This window comes from Phyllobates terribilis, unplaced genomic scaffold (genome assembly GCF_046119375.1).
Source record: "Phyllobates terribilis strain yellow unplaced genomic scaffold, ASM4611937v1 Scaffold_2__4_contigs__length_985480577, whole genome shotgun sequence".
Classification (NCBI taxonomy): domain Eukaryota; kingdom Metazoa; phylum Chordata; class Amphibia; order Anura; family Dendrobatidae; genus Phyllobates; species Phyllobates terribilis.
Window position 1 is genome coordinate 616,374,016 of NW_027362762.1, and position 19,097 is coordinate 616,393,112.

The 19,097-nt window shown below is 42.9% G+C and overlaps 1 protein-coding gene across 4 annotated transcripts in view; it reads left to right on the forward strand.

Moving 5' to 3' along the window:
• DCAF6 (DDB1 and CUL4 associated factor 6) overlaps positions 1-19,097 on the forward strand; it is a 287,738-nt gene that overhangs the window by 231,659 nt on the left and 36,982 nt on the right. For all 4 annotated transcript variants that reach the window (XM_073666525.1, XM_073666526.1, XM_073666527.1 and 1 more), the window contains 2 exons: positions 8,348-8,486; positions 15,153-15,309. In XM_073666525.1, coding sequence (XP_073522626.1) covers positions 8,348-8,486; positions 15,153-15,309 — 296 coding nt within the window. The remainder of the gene's footprint in view (positions 1-8,347; positions 8,487-15,152; positions 15,310-19,097) is intronic.

Below are 19,097 nucleotides of genomic sequence, written 5' to 3' on the forward strand. Positions count from 1 at the left end.
CAGCATGTTATGTGCAAGGAGGGGTAAGTCTCCATTTCCAAAGGGCGTGTTTTTATGAGAACAACTACAGAGCGGGTGGGAGGTTGTTCTCCATATCTCCTCCCCAGGGTGTGGTCTGGGGGAGGTTTAAATACTTGGCCAGCTGAGGAATTCTGAGTTCAATGTCTAGAGAAGTAAGCTCCAGAAAGGAGCTTGTGTTTGAACTATGTGGAGTTGCTGAACTCTCAGGAGGTGAATCCCTGCTACTCCAAGGACTGTGTTCTATGTGTTACCATTTTTGCTTTGTTTTCCTGTTTTGCCTTGCGGGCTGTGTTTATTTTTATGGACTAAAGGTTGGTTTATGCAGCATTACAATAAATCAACCAAAGATTTAAAGAGACGGTGTACCTGTGTCTATCTCAGTGTGCAGCCGAGTGAGCGATCTACCACCTGTCAGGTAAGTATGTAAGTATGGCGCGGTAGATACGCATACCATGATCTCCGGCGCCATACACTCCTCTTACCTGTAACGGCTGGATGCGTGCTTCTGTCTGTAGCCAGACTGCGCGTCGGTCATGCGCAGTCTATAAAGGCTTCAGACGGAGACAAGCATCCCCGCTTATATTTTAGATATTATAATATACTGCTCAAAAAATAAAGGGAGCACTGAACCCAACACAATGTAACTCCAAGTCAATCACACTTCTGTGAAATCAATCTGTCCAGTTATGAAGCCACAATGATTGTGAATCAATTTCTCCTGCTGTTGTACAAATGGAAGAGACAACAGGTAGAAATGATAGGCAATTATAAAGACCTCCACTGCAAAGGAGTGGTTCTGCAGGTGGTGACCATTTCTCTTTTCTCATCCGTTTTGGCTGTTGTTTTGGTCACTGTTGCATTCTGCCATTGTTCTCACCCCTAGAGGTACAGTAGCATGAGGCGGTATCTACAGCAGAACCCACAGAATTTGCTCAGGTAGTGCAGCTCATCCAGGATGGCACATTAATGAAAGCTGTGACAAGAAGGACAGCTGTGTTTGTCAGCACAGTACTCAGAGCATGGAGCAGATACTGTACCAGGAGATGTGGAGGGAGTCCGTAGGATGGCAACAACCCCACAGCAGGACCGCTACCTCCTCCTTTGTGCAAGGAGGAGCAGTGCCAAAGCCTGCAAAATGACCTCCAGCAGGCCACTAACATCCATATGTCTGCTCAAACTGTCAGAAACAGACTCTGTGGGTGGTATGAGAGCCCGATGTCCACAAGTGGGTGTTGTGCTTACAGCCCAACACCGTGCAGGGTGATTGGCATTTGCCAGAGAACACCAAGATTGGCAGATTAGATATTGGTGCCCTGTGCTCGTCATGGATGAGAGCAGGTTCACACTGAACACATGTGACAGAATCTGGAGATGCCGTGGAGAACGTTCTGCTTCCTGCAACATCCTCCAGCATGACCGGTTTGGCAGTGGATTATATATAGAATTTTACAATGTTCCTTTTAAATAGTATCTAAACAGCAGGACTGTAAGATTCCTGGGACATTCACATATTCCTCTTCCAGTGTGGTGTACTTAATGTCCCACTGGGGTTCTTTATTTTGGAGAAACTGGACAGAAACTGAGAGCAAGGATGAGATCTCATTGCCACATAATTACAGACAAAAAAACCATCAACCTGTGGCCAAACATTTGTGGTCCAGGACACAACATAAGCAATTTGAAAGTTGTTATATTAACCCATTAGTGGCTGAGCTAATTTTGACCTTAATGACTAGGCCAAATTTTAGAAATCTGACCAGTGTCATTTTGTGGTAATAACTCTGGAACACTTCAACAGATCCCAGTGATTCTGATAACTGATTTATTGTTCTTCATGGTAGTGATAAATTTTGTTCAATATAACTTGCTTTCATTTGTGAAAATATTGCAATAAAAGAAGCATTTTTCAAACTTTCAATCTTTATATCCTTAAACGAGTTAGTCATGCTGTACAAAATAATTAATAAATAACATTTCCCATATCTCTACTTTACATCTGCATAGTTTTTCAAACGTCACTTTATTTTGTTAGCATGTTAGAGGACTTAAAATTTAGCAGCAATTTCTCATTTTATTTTCAACAAATTTAGAAAAGATGTTTCTTTTGGGTCCTATTCAGATTTAAATGGACTTTGGGGGGCCTATATATTGGAAACTCCCCAAAAGTGATGATATTTAAAAACCACACTACTCAAATCAGAGGTGTAGCTAGGGGTTGAGCTCGGTGGGGGGGGGGGGGGGGACGGACCTCTGAGTGGGCCCCTAACCAGATAACTGTGGGTACAACTATGGTGGTGAACCCTGATCGTGGGCGTAGAGGATCCTCAGGAGATGAACGCTCTGAAAATGAATCTCTACACAAAGACCAACACTCATATTATCACCATATGGTGACCATATAGTGGTAGATACCAGTGCTGCAGAACATAAAAGCAATCACAGTACAGGTATATATAGTAACTTAAAGCTGATGTTCTTTCTGGTGGAGTCATTCATTTTCCCGTCTTTTCCATCTGGCTCAGACAGACATGACGACTTCTCCAGCCAGGACTTGCCTGCAGAGATTACAACGAAAACACATTTGACGTCTCACATTTCCAGCACCATCCCCATCTATTCCCAATCTAAACAAACTCGTCATCCTGCTGATACCCCGATGCTGAGCCTCTGCTGTCGAATGTGTCCCTATTACTGCACCTGCTGTGTGGTACAAAATCAGCTCCTCTTACTGCCCCACATAGTAATGCCGCCACTGTGCCACTTGGAAAGTAATAATGCCTCCTTTGTGCCCTCTAGATGGTAAAATTGCTGCATTGAAAAGATTAATGCTCTGTGCAAGTGCCCTAGAAAAGTGTCCACATTTTGCCTCATTGATGGTTACAATACTCTGAGTGCCCCTATAACAATAATGCTTCAATAGTGTCCACTTGACATTTAATAATGTCCACTGGGTCCCCCCAATATACAGTACAGACCTAAAGTTTGGACACACCTTCTCATTTAAAGATTTTTCTGTATTTTCATGACTATGAAAATTGTACATTCACACTGAAGGCATCAAAACTAGGAATTAACACATGTGGAATTATATACTTAACAAAAAAGTGTGAAACAACTGAAAATATGTCTTATATTCTAGGTTCTTCAAAGTAGCCACCTTTTGCTTTGATGACTGCTTTGCACACTCTTGGCATTCTCTTGATGAGCTTCAAGAGGTAGTCACCGGAAATGGTCTTCCAACAATCTTGAAGGAGTTCCCAGAGATGTTTAGCACTTGTTGGCCCTTTTGCCTTCACTCTGCGGTCCAGCTCACCCCAAACCATCTCGATTGGGTTCAGGTCTGGTGACTGTGGAGGCCAGGTCATCTGGTGTAGCACCCCATCACTCTCCTTCTTGGTTAAATAACCCTTACACAGCCTGGAGGTGTGTTTAAGGTCATTGTCCTGTTGAAAAATAAATGATGGTCCAACTAAACGCAAACCGGATGGAATAGCATGCCGCTGCAAGATGCTGTGCTAGCCATGCTGGTTCAGTATGCCTTCAATTTTGAATAAATCCCCAACAGTGTCACTAGCAAAGCACCCCCACACCATCACACCTCCTCCTCCATGCTTCACGGTGGGAACCAAGCATGTAGAGTCCATCCGTTCACCTTTTCTGAGTCGCACAAAGACACGGTGGTTGGAACCAATGATCTCAAATTTGGACTCATCAGACCAAAGCACAGATTTCCATTCCTTGTGTTCTTTAGCCCAAACAAGTCTCTTCTGCTTGTTGCCTGTCCTTAGCAGTGGTTTCCGATCAGCTATTTTACCATGAAGGCCTGCTGCACGAAGTCTCCTCTTAACAGTTGTTGAAGAGATGTGTCTGCTGCTAGAACTCTGTGTGGCATTGACCTGGTCTCTAATCTGAGCTGCTGTTACCTTATGATTTTTGAGGCTGGTGACTCGGATAAGCTTATCCTCAGAAGCAGAGGTGACTCTTGGTTTTCCTTTCCTGGGGCGGTCCTCATGTGAGCCAGTTTCTTTGTAGCACTTGATGGTTTTTGCAACTGCACTTGGGGACACTTTCAAAGTTTTCCCAATTTTTCGCACTGACTGACCTTCATTTCTTAAAGTAATGATGGCCACTCGTTTTTCTTTACTTAGTTGCTTTTTTCTTGCCATAATACAAATTTTTCCAGTTTATTCAGTAGGACTATCTGCTGTGTATCCAACATACTTCTGCACAACACAACTGATGGTCCCAACCCCATTTATAAGGCAAGAAATCCCACTTATTAAACCTGACAGGGCACACCTGTGAAGTGAAAACCATTTCCGGTGACTACCTCTTGAAGCTCATCAAGAGAATGCCAAGAGTGTGCAAAGCAGTCATCAAAGCAAAAGGTGGCTACTTTGAAGAACCTAGAATATAAGACATATTTTCAGTTGTTTCACACTTTTTTGTTAACTATATAATTCCACATGTGTTAATTCCTAGTTTTGATGCCTTCAGTGTGAATGTACAATTTTCATAGTCATGAAAATACAGAAAAATCTTTAAATGAGAAGGTGTGTCCAAACTTTTGGTCTGTACTGTACAGCTCCTCTATATACAGTATAGAGGACCCATAGCTCCCTTATACAGAGTATGATGTCCCCACAGCTCTTCTATATACAGTATGCTGGGCCCATAGCTCCCTTATACACAATATAACGCCCCACAGCTTCCCTATACAAAGAATGGTGGGCCCACTGCTACAATATACACAGAACCACCGTCAGTACATGAATACAGTACCAAAACCACTATTGGTAAATTAATGCAGTGCCGGAACCAGTAGATGAATACAGCCCTAGAACCACACTTTTCTTCCTCTGCATACTGCCCACAAGATACTGTGCCTTCACATTAGCATCCCTCATATACAATAAAAGTCCCTATAAGTTTTGTCTCTATAAGGTGCTTACCTTTCCCACTTTGGCAGCAGGGTGACGGCCACAGAAGGGTGGCAGTGGCAGAAAGGTGACCGCCTCAGCAGGGTGCCGACCCCTAAAAAGTTATGGATTGGTACATTTGTAGTAGATCAGAACCACCGTCAGTGCTTGAATCCATTACCAGATGCACTGTCAGTACATGAATCCAACTTCTCCATACTGTACCCCCACTTCTCCATATTGTCCCCAAAGCTCTCCCCTCTTCATACTGTCCCCTCATGCTCCCATCTCCACATACTGTGCCCACACTTCTCTATATTGTCCCCAAAGCTCTCACCTATCCATACTGTGCCTCCACACTCCCATCTATACATACTGTGCCCCCACTTCCCCATACTGTGCCCCCACTTCTCCATATTGTTCCCCACACTCTCAGCTCTCCATACTGTCCCCCCACGCAGCCATCTCTACTTACTGTTCCACTGCTTCTCCATACAATCCTCTCACACTCCACTTCTACATATGGACCCACACACTTCTAGTTATCCATTCTGTACCCCATTTCTCCATATTATCCCCTTCACTCCCATCTCTCTACTGTTCCCCCACTTCTTCATATTTTACACCCACTTCTCCATACGGTCCACCCACACTCCCACTTCTCCATATAGTCCCCACACTCCTCCATACAATCCCACCACACTCCCTCTTCTCCATAAGGCCCTCAGATGCTCCAAGTTCTCCATCCTGTTCCCCCATACCCATATTGTCACGTACGCTCCCACCTCTCCATACTGTCCCCCATTTCTCCATACGGCCCCCACTTCTCCAAATGGTCCCCCCACCCCTCCATATTGTTCCCATGCTTCCTCCTCTCCTTACTTTCCCAACACTTTTCTATATGGTCCACCCCCCTTGCTGCTCACTCTCACATTTTTTCCCCCTGCCTCGTTACGTGAAATCACATAACATCCTTTGCGGACACGTCCTTTACCGCTCTACGGCTCAGTGATCACAGCAGTGATGAGGTCAGCAATGTGTGACCTCTTCACTTTACTGCATGTCGGGGCGGGGAGCTGATGAGAGCGCCCCTACGTCCCCTCGCTGCAGTGTTGCTCAGCTGTATTCATGTCTAACAGACTGAATACAGCTGAACACAGGGAGAAGGGAGCCAGCAGAGAGCTGCATGCTGTGCAGCCCTGGCTTAAGTATATCTGAGCGCTGTGCACTCCGATATAGTTAAGCATAGCATATCTCCGGGTGGGTGCCTCGTGGTGGGCCCCCCTGAGCGCTGGGCCCGGGGCAACCGCACCCTCTGCGCCCCGCGGTAGCTACGCTACTGCCTCAAATACTTCAAAACTTTTGTCATTTGGATGTTTTTGGTTGTCATTAAGATTTAAAAAGAGAAAATACAGTAGTTTGACAATAAATGGCTTCACCCAACCAATAACCATGAGTGGAGAAAAGTTTTTTTGATATCACTCATATTCTCTGAAACAAGCCAAGAATGGAAAAATTCTGCTAGGGTATGTAAATTTTTGAGCACAACTGTAAATCATTGAATAATGGTGATCATGTAATTGGGGACCAGTAAATCCGGGAGCACTATACCCTTATTTCTGGTCGCCATTTTAAAACGGCGATGAGGGAATAAGGCCCCTTAGCGGTCGCCATTTTAATGCATATCGGCTGTTGTTGAGGGATTAAAAGGCAACTTCAAATCACAAGAACACCCACGGTTAAGTGAACAAAAATTCTTTGATACCCTCCACATAGGACTAAATCTATCACACGGATTTATGACTTACTGCAAAGTCTGTAATGTAAGGAGCAATGTTACCCCTTAGATACCAGTCTGACGCCTCTCACCCAGCCAAACTAGAACTCACACTTTGCACTGACGAGGGGCAGTACCTCGAAACACAGTGTCTACAAATTGAGTTTCTGGTTCTGGCTTATATTCTAAGTCATGTGATAAGGCTCGTTAAAGGGTCACTATTGACTTTTAGGATTGCTACTTCCTGTAGGTGGCACTAGAGTTCTGTTCCTCTTCCTCTCTGAAGAGACAATTTACAAAATCTTAGGACTCTGCTCCAGAGACAGTGAGGCTAAGTGCCCACGATGCAGAAATACTGCATATTTTTTACGCTTCTCCCTGGCAGGAAAAACGCATGCGGATTGTACATGCGTTTTTCCCGCCAGGTAGAAGCGTTTGTGAAGCGTTTTTGCATACATTTCTGCATGCGGGTTATTAAGCGCTTTCCTAGCGATTTTAGCATCACTTGGAAAAGTGCTTGACAACTTGTTCACACTATATAAATCCATGCAACCGGCATGGATTTATAGTAGTGTGACCAAGTTAGTTAAAAAAAAAAAAAAAAAAAAGAATAAGAATGCTAAAAAATAAAAAAATAAAGTTTATACTCACCTTCTGATGTCCTCCCGGTGTTATCTACGCTGCGTCCAGTGTCTTGCACTGCTTGCGGGGGTGTGAAGGACCTGTGGTGACGTCATTGAGCCATGTGATGGGTCCCATGACTCAGTGACGTCATGGCAGGTCCTTCACAACAGCGCGAGCAGTGCAAGAGACCGGACGGAGAAGACAAAACACCGGGAGGACATCGGAAGGTAAGTATAAGCTTTATTTTTTATTTTAAATTCTTTTTTTTTTACAGTTTCTATGGTACCCAGGTCTGGATGAGAGTCTCCTCTCCCCCAGACCTGGGTACCATCCGCACATAGAATCATATAATATCCGTGTGTACAAATGTACTGACACGGATATTATGTGTTTCAATGCAAGTCAATGGCGGCGATTACGCTGCGTGTCCGCAAAATTAATGGAGATGCTGCGGATTTTTGAGCGCAGCATAAATGCTGCGGAAAAATCTGTAGCATGGGCATTGACATTGCGGCTTGTCATTGGGGACCATGGGGGTCGGATTAGCAAGCGTTTCCCAAGCGTTTATGCTGCAGAAATTCGCTTGGAAAATGATTCGTGGGCACACAGCCTGAGGGCATCAGGTCTGGGATAATAAAACTTCCATACCACTTATCTAGGCTAATGAAAGATTCATTCTCCGAGCTCAGTAATTTTGACGAGGAGTGCCCAAACTTTTACATGTCACTGTATATGTATGTATATGTGTGTGTGTGTGTGTGCGTATATATATATATATGCTAATGCACACGTTGGTGTATAAATATATATATAATAGTTATATGTATATTGGGTCAGCCACAAAGTATACTGTATATTGGGTCAACTGCAAGATTTTTTAACGTCCATTTTGTGTGGCTAAAAGGAATTGCTTTTCTCATAACTTAAGATGAATAGTAAATTAAACTATTTCTTAATTCTGCAGTAACATTTCACTTTATGTGTAAGATCTTAATCTGCATTTTAGGAGATCTGCAGCAGCTCGCATCCAAGAGCTTTTTAGAAGACGAAAAGAAAGAAAGGAGTTGGAAGAATTAGACATGCAAAATATTCGCCAGCCTCCTTCAAAACTTGTATACAAGGGTCACAGGAACTCGCGGACTATGGTAAGACAGCAAAATACCATTTTAGTGAATTATAGCAATGTGATTCACTTAATAAAATTGCATTTGATCCAAATTTGCACACAACTAGATACGTTTAAGATAAATTTGTCTAGTGATTAAAATCCATGTTCAATCTTTGATTTTAACTGATTTCAATTTGCTTGTTGCCTACAGTTACTGTTATTTAACCCCTTCACAATATTTGGCCTACCTATTGTGGTCGGGAAGGGGTTCCCGACCAGTGATGTACAGATACGTCATGGCAATTGTGCAGGGCACAGGAGCTGTCCCCGCACAATTGCTGCCGGGAGCTCGGCTTAAGTGATAGCCAAGCCTTGGCTGTTTAACCCCCTAAATTCCGCAATCTGTAACCCCGCTGGCTGACCCTTCTGATCGCCACCCCTGCGACGTCATCGTGAGGGCCCGATGGCAGTCATGGTATCCCAAGGTCACTTGACGACCTCCGGGTCTTACAGCTATGGTGGCCTGTTAGACCATACCAGGAGCATGGTCTAAAAGGCATTCTGTCAGTGTAACACTGAAAGGTGTAATGCGTTGCAGTGCTAGTGCATCGCAATGCATTATACCTGTGATTAGAGTAATAAAAGTTAAAGATTCATAGGTGGACTAAGTAAAAAAGGGAAAAAAAATTGTAAAAATCTAAAAAAAATAAAAATAAAAATCACAAAACATTATAAAAATAAAAAAAAGTATACCCATAAATACATATATTTATGTAAAAAAAAGTACACATTTGTCCAGAACGACCTGATCAATAAAACTGTCACACTAGTTAATTTCTTCAGTGAGTACCATTAACAAGAGAAATAAAAAACATGGCCAAAAACGTTTGTTTTTCATCATACCACCAAAAAAAAGTGGAATGCAATGCAATAAAAGTTGAATGTAAATAAAAATGGTATAGTTGAAAATGTCATCTTGGTATGCAAAAAACAAGCCGCCATACAGCTCTGTCAGCAAAATAATAAAAAAGCTATAGCTGTAACAATATGGCGATGTAAAAACAATTCTTTTTTCTATAAATTACTTTTTATTGTGCAAAAGCGGCAAAATAAAAAGATATAAATGTGGTATTGCTGTAATTTTAGTTTCCCGAAGAATTCCTGCATTGCTGGATTTTGTTCATTCTGCCTCCCAAAAATTGGAATAGAAAGCGATCCGTGAATATTATGTGGCGGAAAATGGTACCAATAAAACGTCAACACAATAAAAACAACTCTCACGTGACTGTTGGCAGAAATAAAGAAAAATTCTAGCTCTCAAAATATGACAATGCAAGAATAGTTTAAAGGGAAGGTGGCGCATTTTTACAATATGTAAAATAAATTAAACTGTTAAATTCCTTAATGTTATAACATATTTTCAAGTGCCCAGTATTTATAGTTTTTTTTATTAATTTGTTTTGCAGCTACTGGGGGCTGCCATCTTGCTTTTCAGGAGTGTAAGAGTTACTACACTACACTCACACTCCTTCAAATATATCTGTAACATTGTAGCCACATTAGCTGTAAACTGGGCACGCCTCTGTGGGCTGCTCAATTCACAGCTGTAGGTGTGTCTAGGTGCCATTTCATTGTGGCCCAGAGCTTCCATACTGAGAACATGTAATTGGAAGCTTTTTACACACACACACAAGCTCCCCCAGCTCTGCTCTCATATTCTCCCATCCTCCACTGCCTGTGCAGTAAAACTATGGGCCCTCACCGCTGCACTGTTTAGTCTCCTCGGTCCTGGCCTCGCAGCTGCTCTCTGCTCCTCAGGTCCATGTTGCTCCACAGTCCGTTGTCTTCCTTCTGCTTGCTCTTCTTTAAATACAGTACAGACCAAAAGTTTGGACACACCTTCTCATTTAAATATTTTTCTGTATTTTCATAACTATGAAAATCGTACATTCACACTGAAGGCATCAAAACTATGAATTAACACATGTGGAATTATATAGTTAACAAAAAAGTGTGAAACAACTGAAAATATGTCTTATATTCTAGGTTCTTCAAAGTAGCCACCTTTTGCTTTGATGACTGCTTTGCACACTCTTGGCATTCTCTTGATGAGCTTCAAGAGGTAGTCACCGGAAATGGTTTTCACTTCACAGGTGTGCCCTGTCAGATTTAATAAGTGAAGTGATTCAGGCGGAAACCCCAATGGAAGACTCCCTATAATGAGGAAGATGGGGACACTGTGGACACCATTTGGCCTGTGAGCGAGTGGTGTCCGTCTTTTTAAGTGTCTACGGTCGTCTACAGTTTTATGCACCTTTCACTACTAAACAGTGGCTAGATGGCGTCCTGAGTAACTATGCTGCCTCATTTTATAGTGAATGGATCCCTCAGGGGGTATCATCTGAATCACGTCTTTGGAATATTTTGATGGAAACTCTGTAAGTGCATCCAAAATGTTATGTAAAGTGTTCTCAATAAAAGCTTCAATTCAATCTACAAAAAAAAGTCCCCACTCAAATGCGTCATGATACTGGTAGCACGTTTCCAGAGCTTGTGTGCTATGACTCCACAGCCCCCAAAAGAAATCCAACGTATTCTTCGCTTCCAAATGCTCCCCTCCCTTCTGAGTCCTACAGTGTGCCTAGACCACATTTAATGTCCACATGTTTGGATTTCTGTAGCGATGAGAGCCCGCATAATTTACAGGTGCGTGTCTTCAAAACCATGAGCTGGGCGTAATGTACTGGGCATGTCAATGTACGGGCACTACTACATACAGTGGGTACGGAAAGTATTCAGACCCCTTTAAATTTTTCTCTTTTTGTTTCATTGCAGCCATTTGCTCTTAAGTATTCAGACCCTTTGCTCAGTCACTCATATTTAAGTCACATGCTGTCTATTTCCTTGTGATCCTCCTTGAGATGGTTCTACTCCTTCATTTGTGTCCAGCTGTGTTTAATTAAACTGATAGGACTTGATTTGGAAAGGCACACACCTGTCTATATAAGACCTCACAGCTCACAGTGCATGTCAGACCAAATGAGAATCATGAGCTCAAAGGTACTGCCCAAGGTAAAGAAGTACCCCAAGATCACTGTGGCTGAGCTCCAGAGTTGCAGTAGGGAGATGGGAGAAAGTTTCACAAAGTCAATTATCACTGCAGCCCTCCACCAGTTGGGCCTTTATGGCAGAGTGGCCCGACGGAAGCCTCTCCTCAGTGCAAGACATATGAAAGGCCGCATAGAGTTTGCTCAAAAACACATGAAGGACTCCCAGACTATGAGAAATAATTCTATCTTTGTCTCATCAGACCAGAGAATCTTATCACCAAAAAGTTCTAAGCGGTATGTGTGGAGAAAACCAGGCACTGCTCATCACCTGTCCAATACAATCCCAACAGTGAAACATGGTGGTCGCAGCATCATGCTATGGGGGTGTTTTTCAGCTGCAGGGACAGGACGACTGGTTGCAATTGAAGGAAACATGAATGCGGCCAAATACAGAGATATCCTGGATGAAAACCTCTTCCAGGGTGCTCAGGACCTCAGACTTGGCCAAAGGTTCACCTTCTAACAAGACAATGAACCTAAGCACACAGCTAAAATAACAAAGGAGTAGCTTCAGAACAACTCTGTGACCATTCTTGACTGGCCCAGCCAGAGTCCTGACCTAAACCCAATTGAGCATCTCTGGAGAGACCTTAAAATGGCTATCCACTAACGTTCACCATCCAACCTGACGGAACTAGAGAGGATCTGCAAGGAAGAATGGCAGAGGATCCCCAAATCCAGGTGTGAAAAACTTGTTGCATCATTCCCAAGAAAACTCATGGGTGTACTATCTCAAAAGGTTGCTTCTACTCAATACTGAGCAAAGGGTCTGAATACTTATGACCATGTGATATTTCAGTTTTTCTTTTTTAATAAATTTGCAAAAATTTCTACATTTCTGTTTTTTTTTAGTCAATATGGGGTGCAGAGTGTAGATTAATGAGAATAAAAAATGAACTTTTTAGAGTTTACCAAATGGCTGCAATGAAACAAAGAGTGAAAAATTTAAAGGGGTCTGAATACTGTCCGTACCCACTGTACGTCAGCTGCAGCAGGGAGACCAGCTAATGGAGGAGTATTGCTCAGAGTTCCATAGGTGGTCTACGAATACTAGGCAGAATGATCCAGTGCTCCGTAGTCAGTTCTGTCGGGCTTTTTGAGGGTAAACAATGCATTTGCTCTATGTGAGACCCCAGTTTCCCTGGAGGCTTCCATGTCTCTAGCTATCCGAGTGGACCACTGTCTACGTCAGAGACATAAAGAGACACCTCTATTTTCGGGTGTTCAGGGGACAATGGAACTTAGGGCTGAGTCTACTGAGTGAACCATGCAGTTGGGGGGACGTCTCGTTTTACCAGTCCTCCTGCAGTTCAGTGAAAAGAGGGAGTTTGTTTTTTCTGTGTTAAGAAGGGTTATTTTGTTGGTACTTGTCCACCTACACGACTCAGGAGCCCGGGTTGCAATGAAGTTAGCAAACGAGTGTATATATTTCCTCTGTGGGTAGGTCACAATTCTTTTTACCAGCCGAGATCCATTTAGGCGAAAGTAAGGTGGTTATTTTGTCCTTTTTGGACAGTTGGGTGGGGTTTAATCTGATTGACACCCAGTTCATCCAGGACCAGGGTCTCAATCCTCACAAATTGTCTAGATCCATACCTATAATCGCTGTTGATTCTGCACCCTTGCGCCAGGGATATTTTACTCAGGTCATTCGAAGGATACGTCTACAGGTGTGGGCCATGTATTTGGAATCAATCGATTGTTACATGTTAGAGGCCTTGCCCTCTCCTGTGCTTCTTGGACTACCTTGGCTGACATTGCACAATCCCGAGGTGGACTGGCAGACTCGGGAGGGTAGTAAGGTGGAGTGAATACTGTCAGAGTCACTGCTTGTACACCCTTTTATCCAGGGTTGATACTCTGTCCCTGCCAGAATACCTGTCTGATTTTGAGGATGTGTTCTCAGAACAGTGGTGTCAGGAACTTCCCCCTCATAATCCTTATGATTGTGCAATTAATTACATTTCTGGGGCCAAATTGCCTAAGAGCAGGTTGTATAATATTTCAGGTCTGGAAAGGCAGGCCATGAAGGACTGTATTTCAGAAAATCTGGCTAAGGATCATATCAGACCTTCCTCACCTCCCGTTGCAGCAGGGTGCTTCTTTGTTAAGAAAAAAGACGGGGGGGGGGGGGTTACGCCCCTGACTCGATTTCGGGATCCTTATCCTCTCTCTCTCATTCCGGACCTCTTTTTAACCAGATCTTCCGAGCTAAGTGGTTTTCTAAACTGGACCTCAGGGGGGCATATAATCTCATCCGTATAAAGGAGGGGGATGAATGGAAGACTGTTTTTTAATAAACCAGAGGGACACTAGGAAAACCTCGTTATGCCATTTAGGTTGACTAATGCTCCTGTTGTTCTTTAGCACTTTGTAAATTAAATTTTTTCTCATGTGGCAGGTAGATTTGTGGTAGTCTATCTGGACGACCTATTGATTTATTTGCCAGACCTTGAGTCTCATCCGGTACATGTCAGGCCAGTCTTAAAAATACTCAGGGGCAATAAATTATATGTCAAACCAGAGAAATGTATGTTTTCGGTTAAGGAGATCCCTTTTCTGGGATATTTCTCATCGTCCACAGGTTTTCGCATGAATCCGGCGAAAGTCTGGGCGGTACTGGATTGAGATCATTCTGAAGACTCAAAAGCTTTACGAAGGTCTTTAGGTTTCTCCAGTTCTTACCGTAAGTTCATCAAGAACTTTTCGGTAGTGGCCAAACCACTGACTGTTATGACCAGAACAGGAAAGGACTTTTCTGAATGGTCCAGCCAGTGAGGCATTTGCTGCTTTAAAGAGATGTTTTGCTTTTGCGCCGATTATTGTACAGCCTGACGTCACTCAGCCATTCATTGTAGAGGTTGACGCATCAGAGGTGGGGGCTGTATTGTCGCAGGGTTCGTCTACAAGTAAATGGCGTCCCTTTGCATACTTCAATAAACTGTTGTCTGCGGAGAGAAACTATGACATTGTTAATAGGGAACTCTTGGAAATGAAGTGGGCATTTGAGGAGTGGTGTCATTTTTTAGAAGGGGCAGTTCATCCGGTCATGGTAATCACCGATCATAAAATTCTTGGTGGTCTAGGGTGCACCAGGATGTTTGGGAATATGTAGATAGGAGACTTTTGGTGGGTCCTTACCTGTGTGTTGGTGATTTGGTGTGGTTGTCCTTAAAGAACATTAGGTTGAAGGTTCCTTCTTGGAAACTGGGACCCAGGTTCATCGGCACCTATAAGAGAGAATGTGGGTACCAGCGTCTGACGTTTATGCGATCAGGTTGGTCTTGTCTTTTCACGCTTCACATCCAGATAAACCTGGCTCTGAGGTTCCAGATTTCCCTCTTAGGAGAGGGGTACTGTCATGGGGATACTGCGACATAGGGGCCAGTAGATCGCGGCATCTGGTTACATGAACTCCTGCACTTATTAGAACTGGAGCAGGCAGCATGAATCAGAGACCGGGTCCAGCATCCAAACTTGGTGGCATGAATCTGCTGACTGGTTCTCTTCAACCACATTCCCGAAATATAATGGCAATCCATTTTTTTTGCTAGTCTTCTATAAAAAATATGTCTTTTCTGTTTTAATTACAGATCAAGGAGGCTAGTTTTTGGGGCAAGAACTTTGTCATAAGTGGTTCTGACTGTGGTCACATCTTCATCTGGGATCGACACACAACTGAACATCTAATGCTCTTAGAAGCAGACAACCATGTGGTAAACTGTCTTCAACCACACCCCTACGACCCAAGTAAGTAACATTAATAACTATGGAAAGGCAAAAATATTGTTCCTACTTTTTTTTAATGTTCCCTTCTTCTAAATTACTATCTGGAAACCATAATTGTACTTATTTTTTGGTATTATGAAATATGACAACCTTGGAAAAGTGTTATGGAATATAATTATTGCATACAGAATCCAGAGGGCGCAATTCTACACAATAAATTTGGCTAACCCACATTCACCCATGTCTTTCTTTTCCTGTCATTGCATTTTCCTGTGCTGTATTCCAAATGTTTGTTTCACAAGTTGGATTTATATCTAGGTTTTAACTCCCAGTACTCTGACTACATGCTGTATGCTCTCTTTGTTTTATTAATTGAAATCCCTGCTTTTTCAGTAACTGACAGCTATTTCTGTATGCACACTTATACAAATGATGGGACCACTTACTTGACTAAAAATCACAGAATGGGGGCATGGCTTGATGGTTGATGTGATCAGAAACACTCCCACTTATGATCCTGATCTACCAGCCTGGACCAACATAAAGTGGGTAAAACTTGTACTCCCCGGCTTCTACTACAATGTTCTGTCTTCTGTTAATCTATCTAATAGCGCTCTGGCCAGTCTTGCCCCTCACATAAGTGCTTTGAAAGTGGATATGTCATCTATAAGGAAAGACATTGTAAGGGCATTTGAAAAAAATCTAAGAAAAACAGGGAAGGATCAGCAATATTGATGATTAAATATCACCCATGCAAAGTGACATGAAAATGTATTAGCACAATATCAATGCCAAGTTTAATAAAACGGATGACTTGGAAAACAGACTCTGTAGAAACAACCTACGGATTATAGAGAGAGCTGATGGTAAAAATCCGGCTGAATTTCTGAAAGCCTGGCTCATTTCAGCTTTTGGGCAATAGACATTGTCCCCTTTATTTGCTGCAGAATTGGCTCACAGAGAGCCTTTTAGACCTCCCCAACCAGGGGCTCCTCCACGACCATTATTTCTGAAATTGTTGCACTACAAAGACAGAGAGAGAATTCTTAGCAGAGCATGGGACTGTCCCAATCTGTCTATTGAAAATGCAACGGTGGCATGGCCATCTTCCCTGACCTTTCTACAGAGGTGCAAAAACAAAGAACCCAATTAGCACGTCAGAAACAGATTGTGTACTCTGCAAATTCCTTACTTGATGTATTCTTGCTATTCGCTATCATATCGCTCCGTATCAAGGTGTAAGGATGTTCGGTTGTGGATTTTAATAATCACCTAGGCAAGTTATCGATGCAATTAGTTTTATTCCTTCCGACCACGGTGAACAGCAAATCCATGTAAATGTCCAACAGGCAATTCTCTTAGTCCTTGAGTTTCCAACCTGGGATCAGTAGTTCCACTGCCCTGTTCCAGGTGATACCCACTGTCCCCCAACTTTTGGTTGGCCCACAGCTTTTTATATCTCTTGCTGGTATATTGGCAGTCACAGCATATGCTCCTTCGGATGATGATTCATTTCTAGCTCTCAGTCCAAATAGAAATGAATCTTCTCTTTCTCCTGCACAGCGTTCAGCCCCCTGAATCGGCAGAAGAGCTCACCCCTCCCTCCCCCAGCTAATTGTGCCTTAAGCCCCCGTCTCACATAGCGAGATCGCTAGCGAGATCGCTGCTGAGTCACTGTTTTGGTGACGCAACAGCGACCTCACCAGCGATGTCGCTATGTGTGACACTTTGCAGCGATCAGGCCCCTGCTGTGAGGTCGCTGATCGCTGCTAAATGTCCTGGACCATTTTTTGGTCGTTGCTCTCCCGCTGGTCAGCACACATCGCTGTGTGTGACCAGCGGGAGCAGCGATCAGGCTGGTAACCATGATAAACATCGGGTTACTAGGGGCACACGCGCACTTAGTAACCCGTTGTTTATCATGGTTACCACTCTGCTACGGTGATTGTTGATTTTTGTGTGATTTTGTTGTCAGCACATTCAACTTTGTACAGAATAAAGTATTCAATGAGAATATTTCATTCATTCAGATCTAGGATGTGTTATTTGAGTGTTCCCTTTATTTTTTTGAGCAGTGTATCATCCGGATGGAAAAAGGTGTATATAAAAAGTGTAATACAATGAGTAAATTTGAAAGCATTTGGGGCCCCTGGTTGGATACTCCTGGTATGCCATCAAGAGTATTATTATCTGAGAGAACATTTGACGTATTTGAGAGTGCCTTATTTAGCTCCAATATGCCATTTTAACCCCTTAGTGACAGAGACAATTTTAACCTTAATAACGAGGCCAAATTTTTAAAATCTGACCAGTGACACTTCATGTGGCAATAACTCTGGAACACTTTAACGTAACCCAGTAATTTTGAGCCTGTTTTTTTCATGACACACTGTACTTTGTTGGTTGTAAATTTAGGTCTATATGTTTTGCGCTTATTTGTGAAAATGTCGGAATTTTGGCCAAAATTGTGTTAAAAATTCAATTTTAAAACGTTCAATTTTTATATCCTTAACCCATTAATGATCGCCGATACACCTTTTGACGGTAGCAGTTAAGGGGCCTTATTCCTCAGTGCCGGTTTTTTTCCTCAGATGCCCACCCAGCGTCAGAAAATCTCTAGGGTCTATGCTACCGGGAGAGGCGGAGCACCTGGAGAACCTGATCAGAGCCGTTTTTTACGATCCCTTGTCACGTGATCGCTATTATTGTAAATATTCAAACTTGTGTTGCATTAACTGCATAAAAAATTGTGGTATCAAACTACTCACTACCTACCTAGATAAATACATTACAGGGTATAATTTACAAAAAAGACATTTACGGGGGATTTATGTTGCTCTTGGACCACACAAGCTCTGCAAATATGCCAATCTATTCCAAATAAAGCCAAATTTGTGTTCCAAAAATCAAATATTGCTCCTTCCTTTCCGAGCCCTGCAGTTTGTCCAAACAGAACTTTTTGATTACATATGGGGCATCGCCACGCTCGTAATAAATTGGTTAACAAACTGCGGGATGCACGTTTTGGTGTTATCTTTTGCAAAGTGAGAAATTTGAGGCTAAATAAAGATTTTGATTTTTGTGAAAAAAAATTTACTTTTTCAATATGACCACCTAATGTTATAAAATTCTGTGTCATACTTGTGGGTTCAAAATGCTCACTATACCCGTGGATAAAATCCTTGAGGGGTGTAGTTTCCAAAATGGGGTCAGTTGTGTGGGGTTTCTGCTGTTTAGGGACTGTGGTAGGACGACTCGCTCAGCCACTTCCGGTAGACTCAAGAACTCGAGTTTTCCTTGCAGGCTTTATTAACAGCATAAAGCTCTGCACTCCAGCAAAATAAATACAGCCTTACTTGGCTAAACAACAAAACAAAAGATAAACTAAAGCACAGTCCATATGTGTGTGCGGGTGGCACACACAGGTTATGTCCAGCCTTCAGCTCCCTCCTGAGCTATGGCTGTCCAGTCTAGAGACCTTGCCTCTCCAAACACAACACAGAAAAAAAAAAAACAGGGCTGAACATATAAACGATGCTCAGCCACACCCTGAGGTGGAAGTATGGTGAATGATGTCCCTCACATCACTGTCATTGGTTTCAGTTCACACAGGCTAGCAACCTGTGCGACACATACCTCCCCTCATATATCATACCAGTGACTCGGTCACAGCACCATAGCGAACGCAATGTCGTATTTGGAGAGCCCCTAATTATTCCAGCAAATTTTGCATTCAAAAAGTCAAATGCCACTCCTTCCCTTCCAAGCCCTTCCGTGCGCCCAAACAGTGGTTTTCCCCTACATATGGA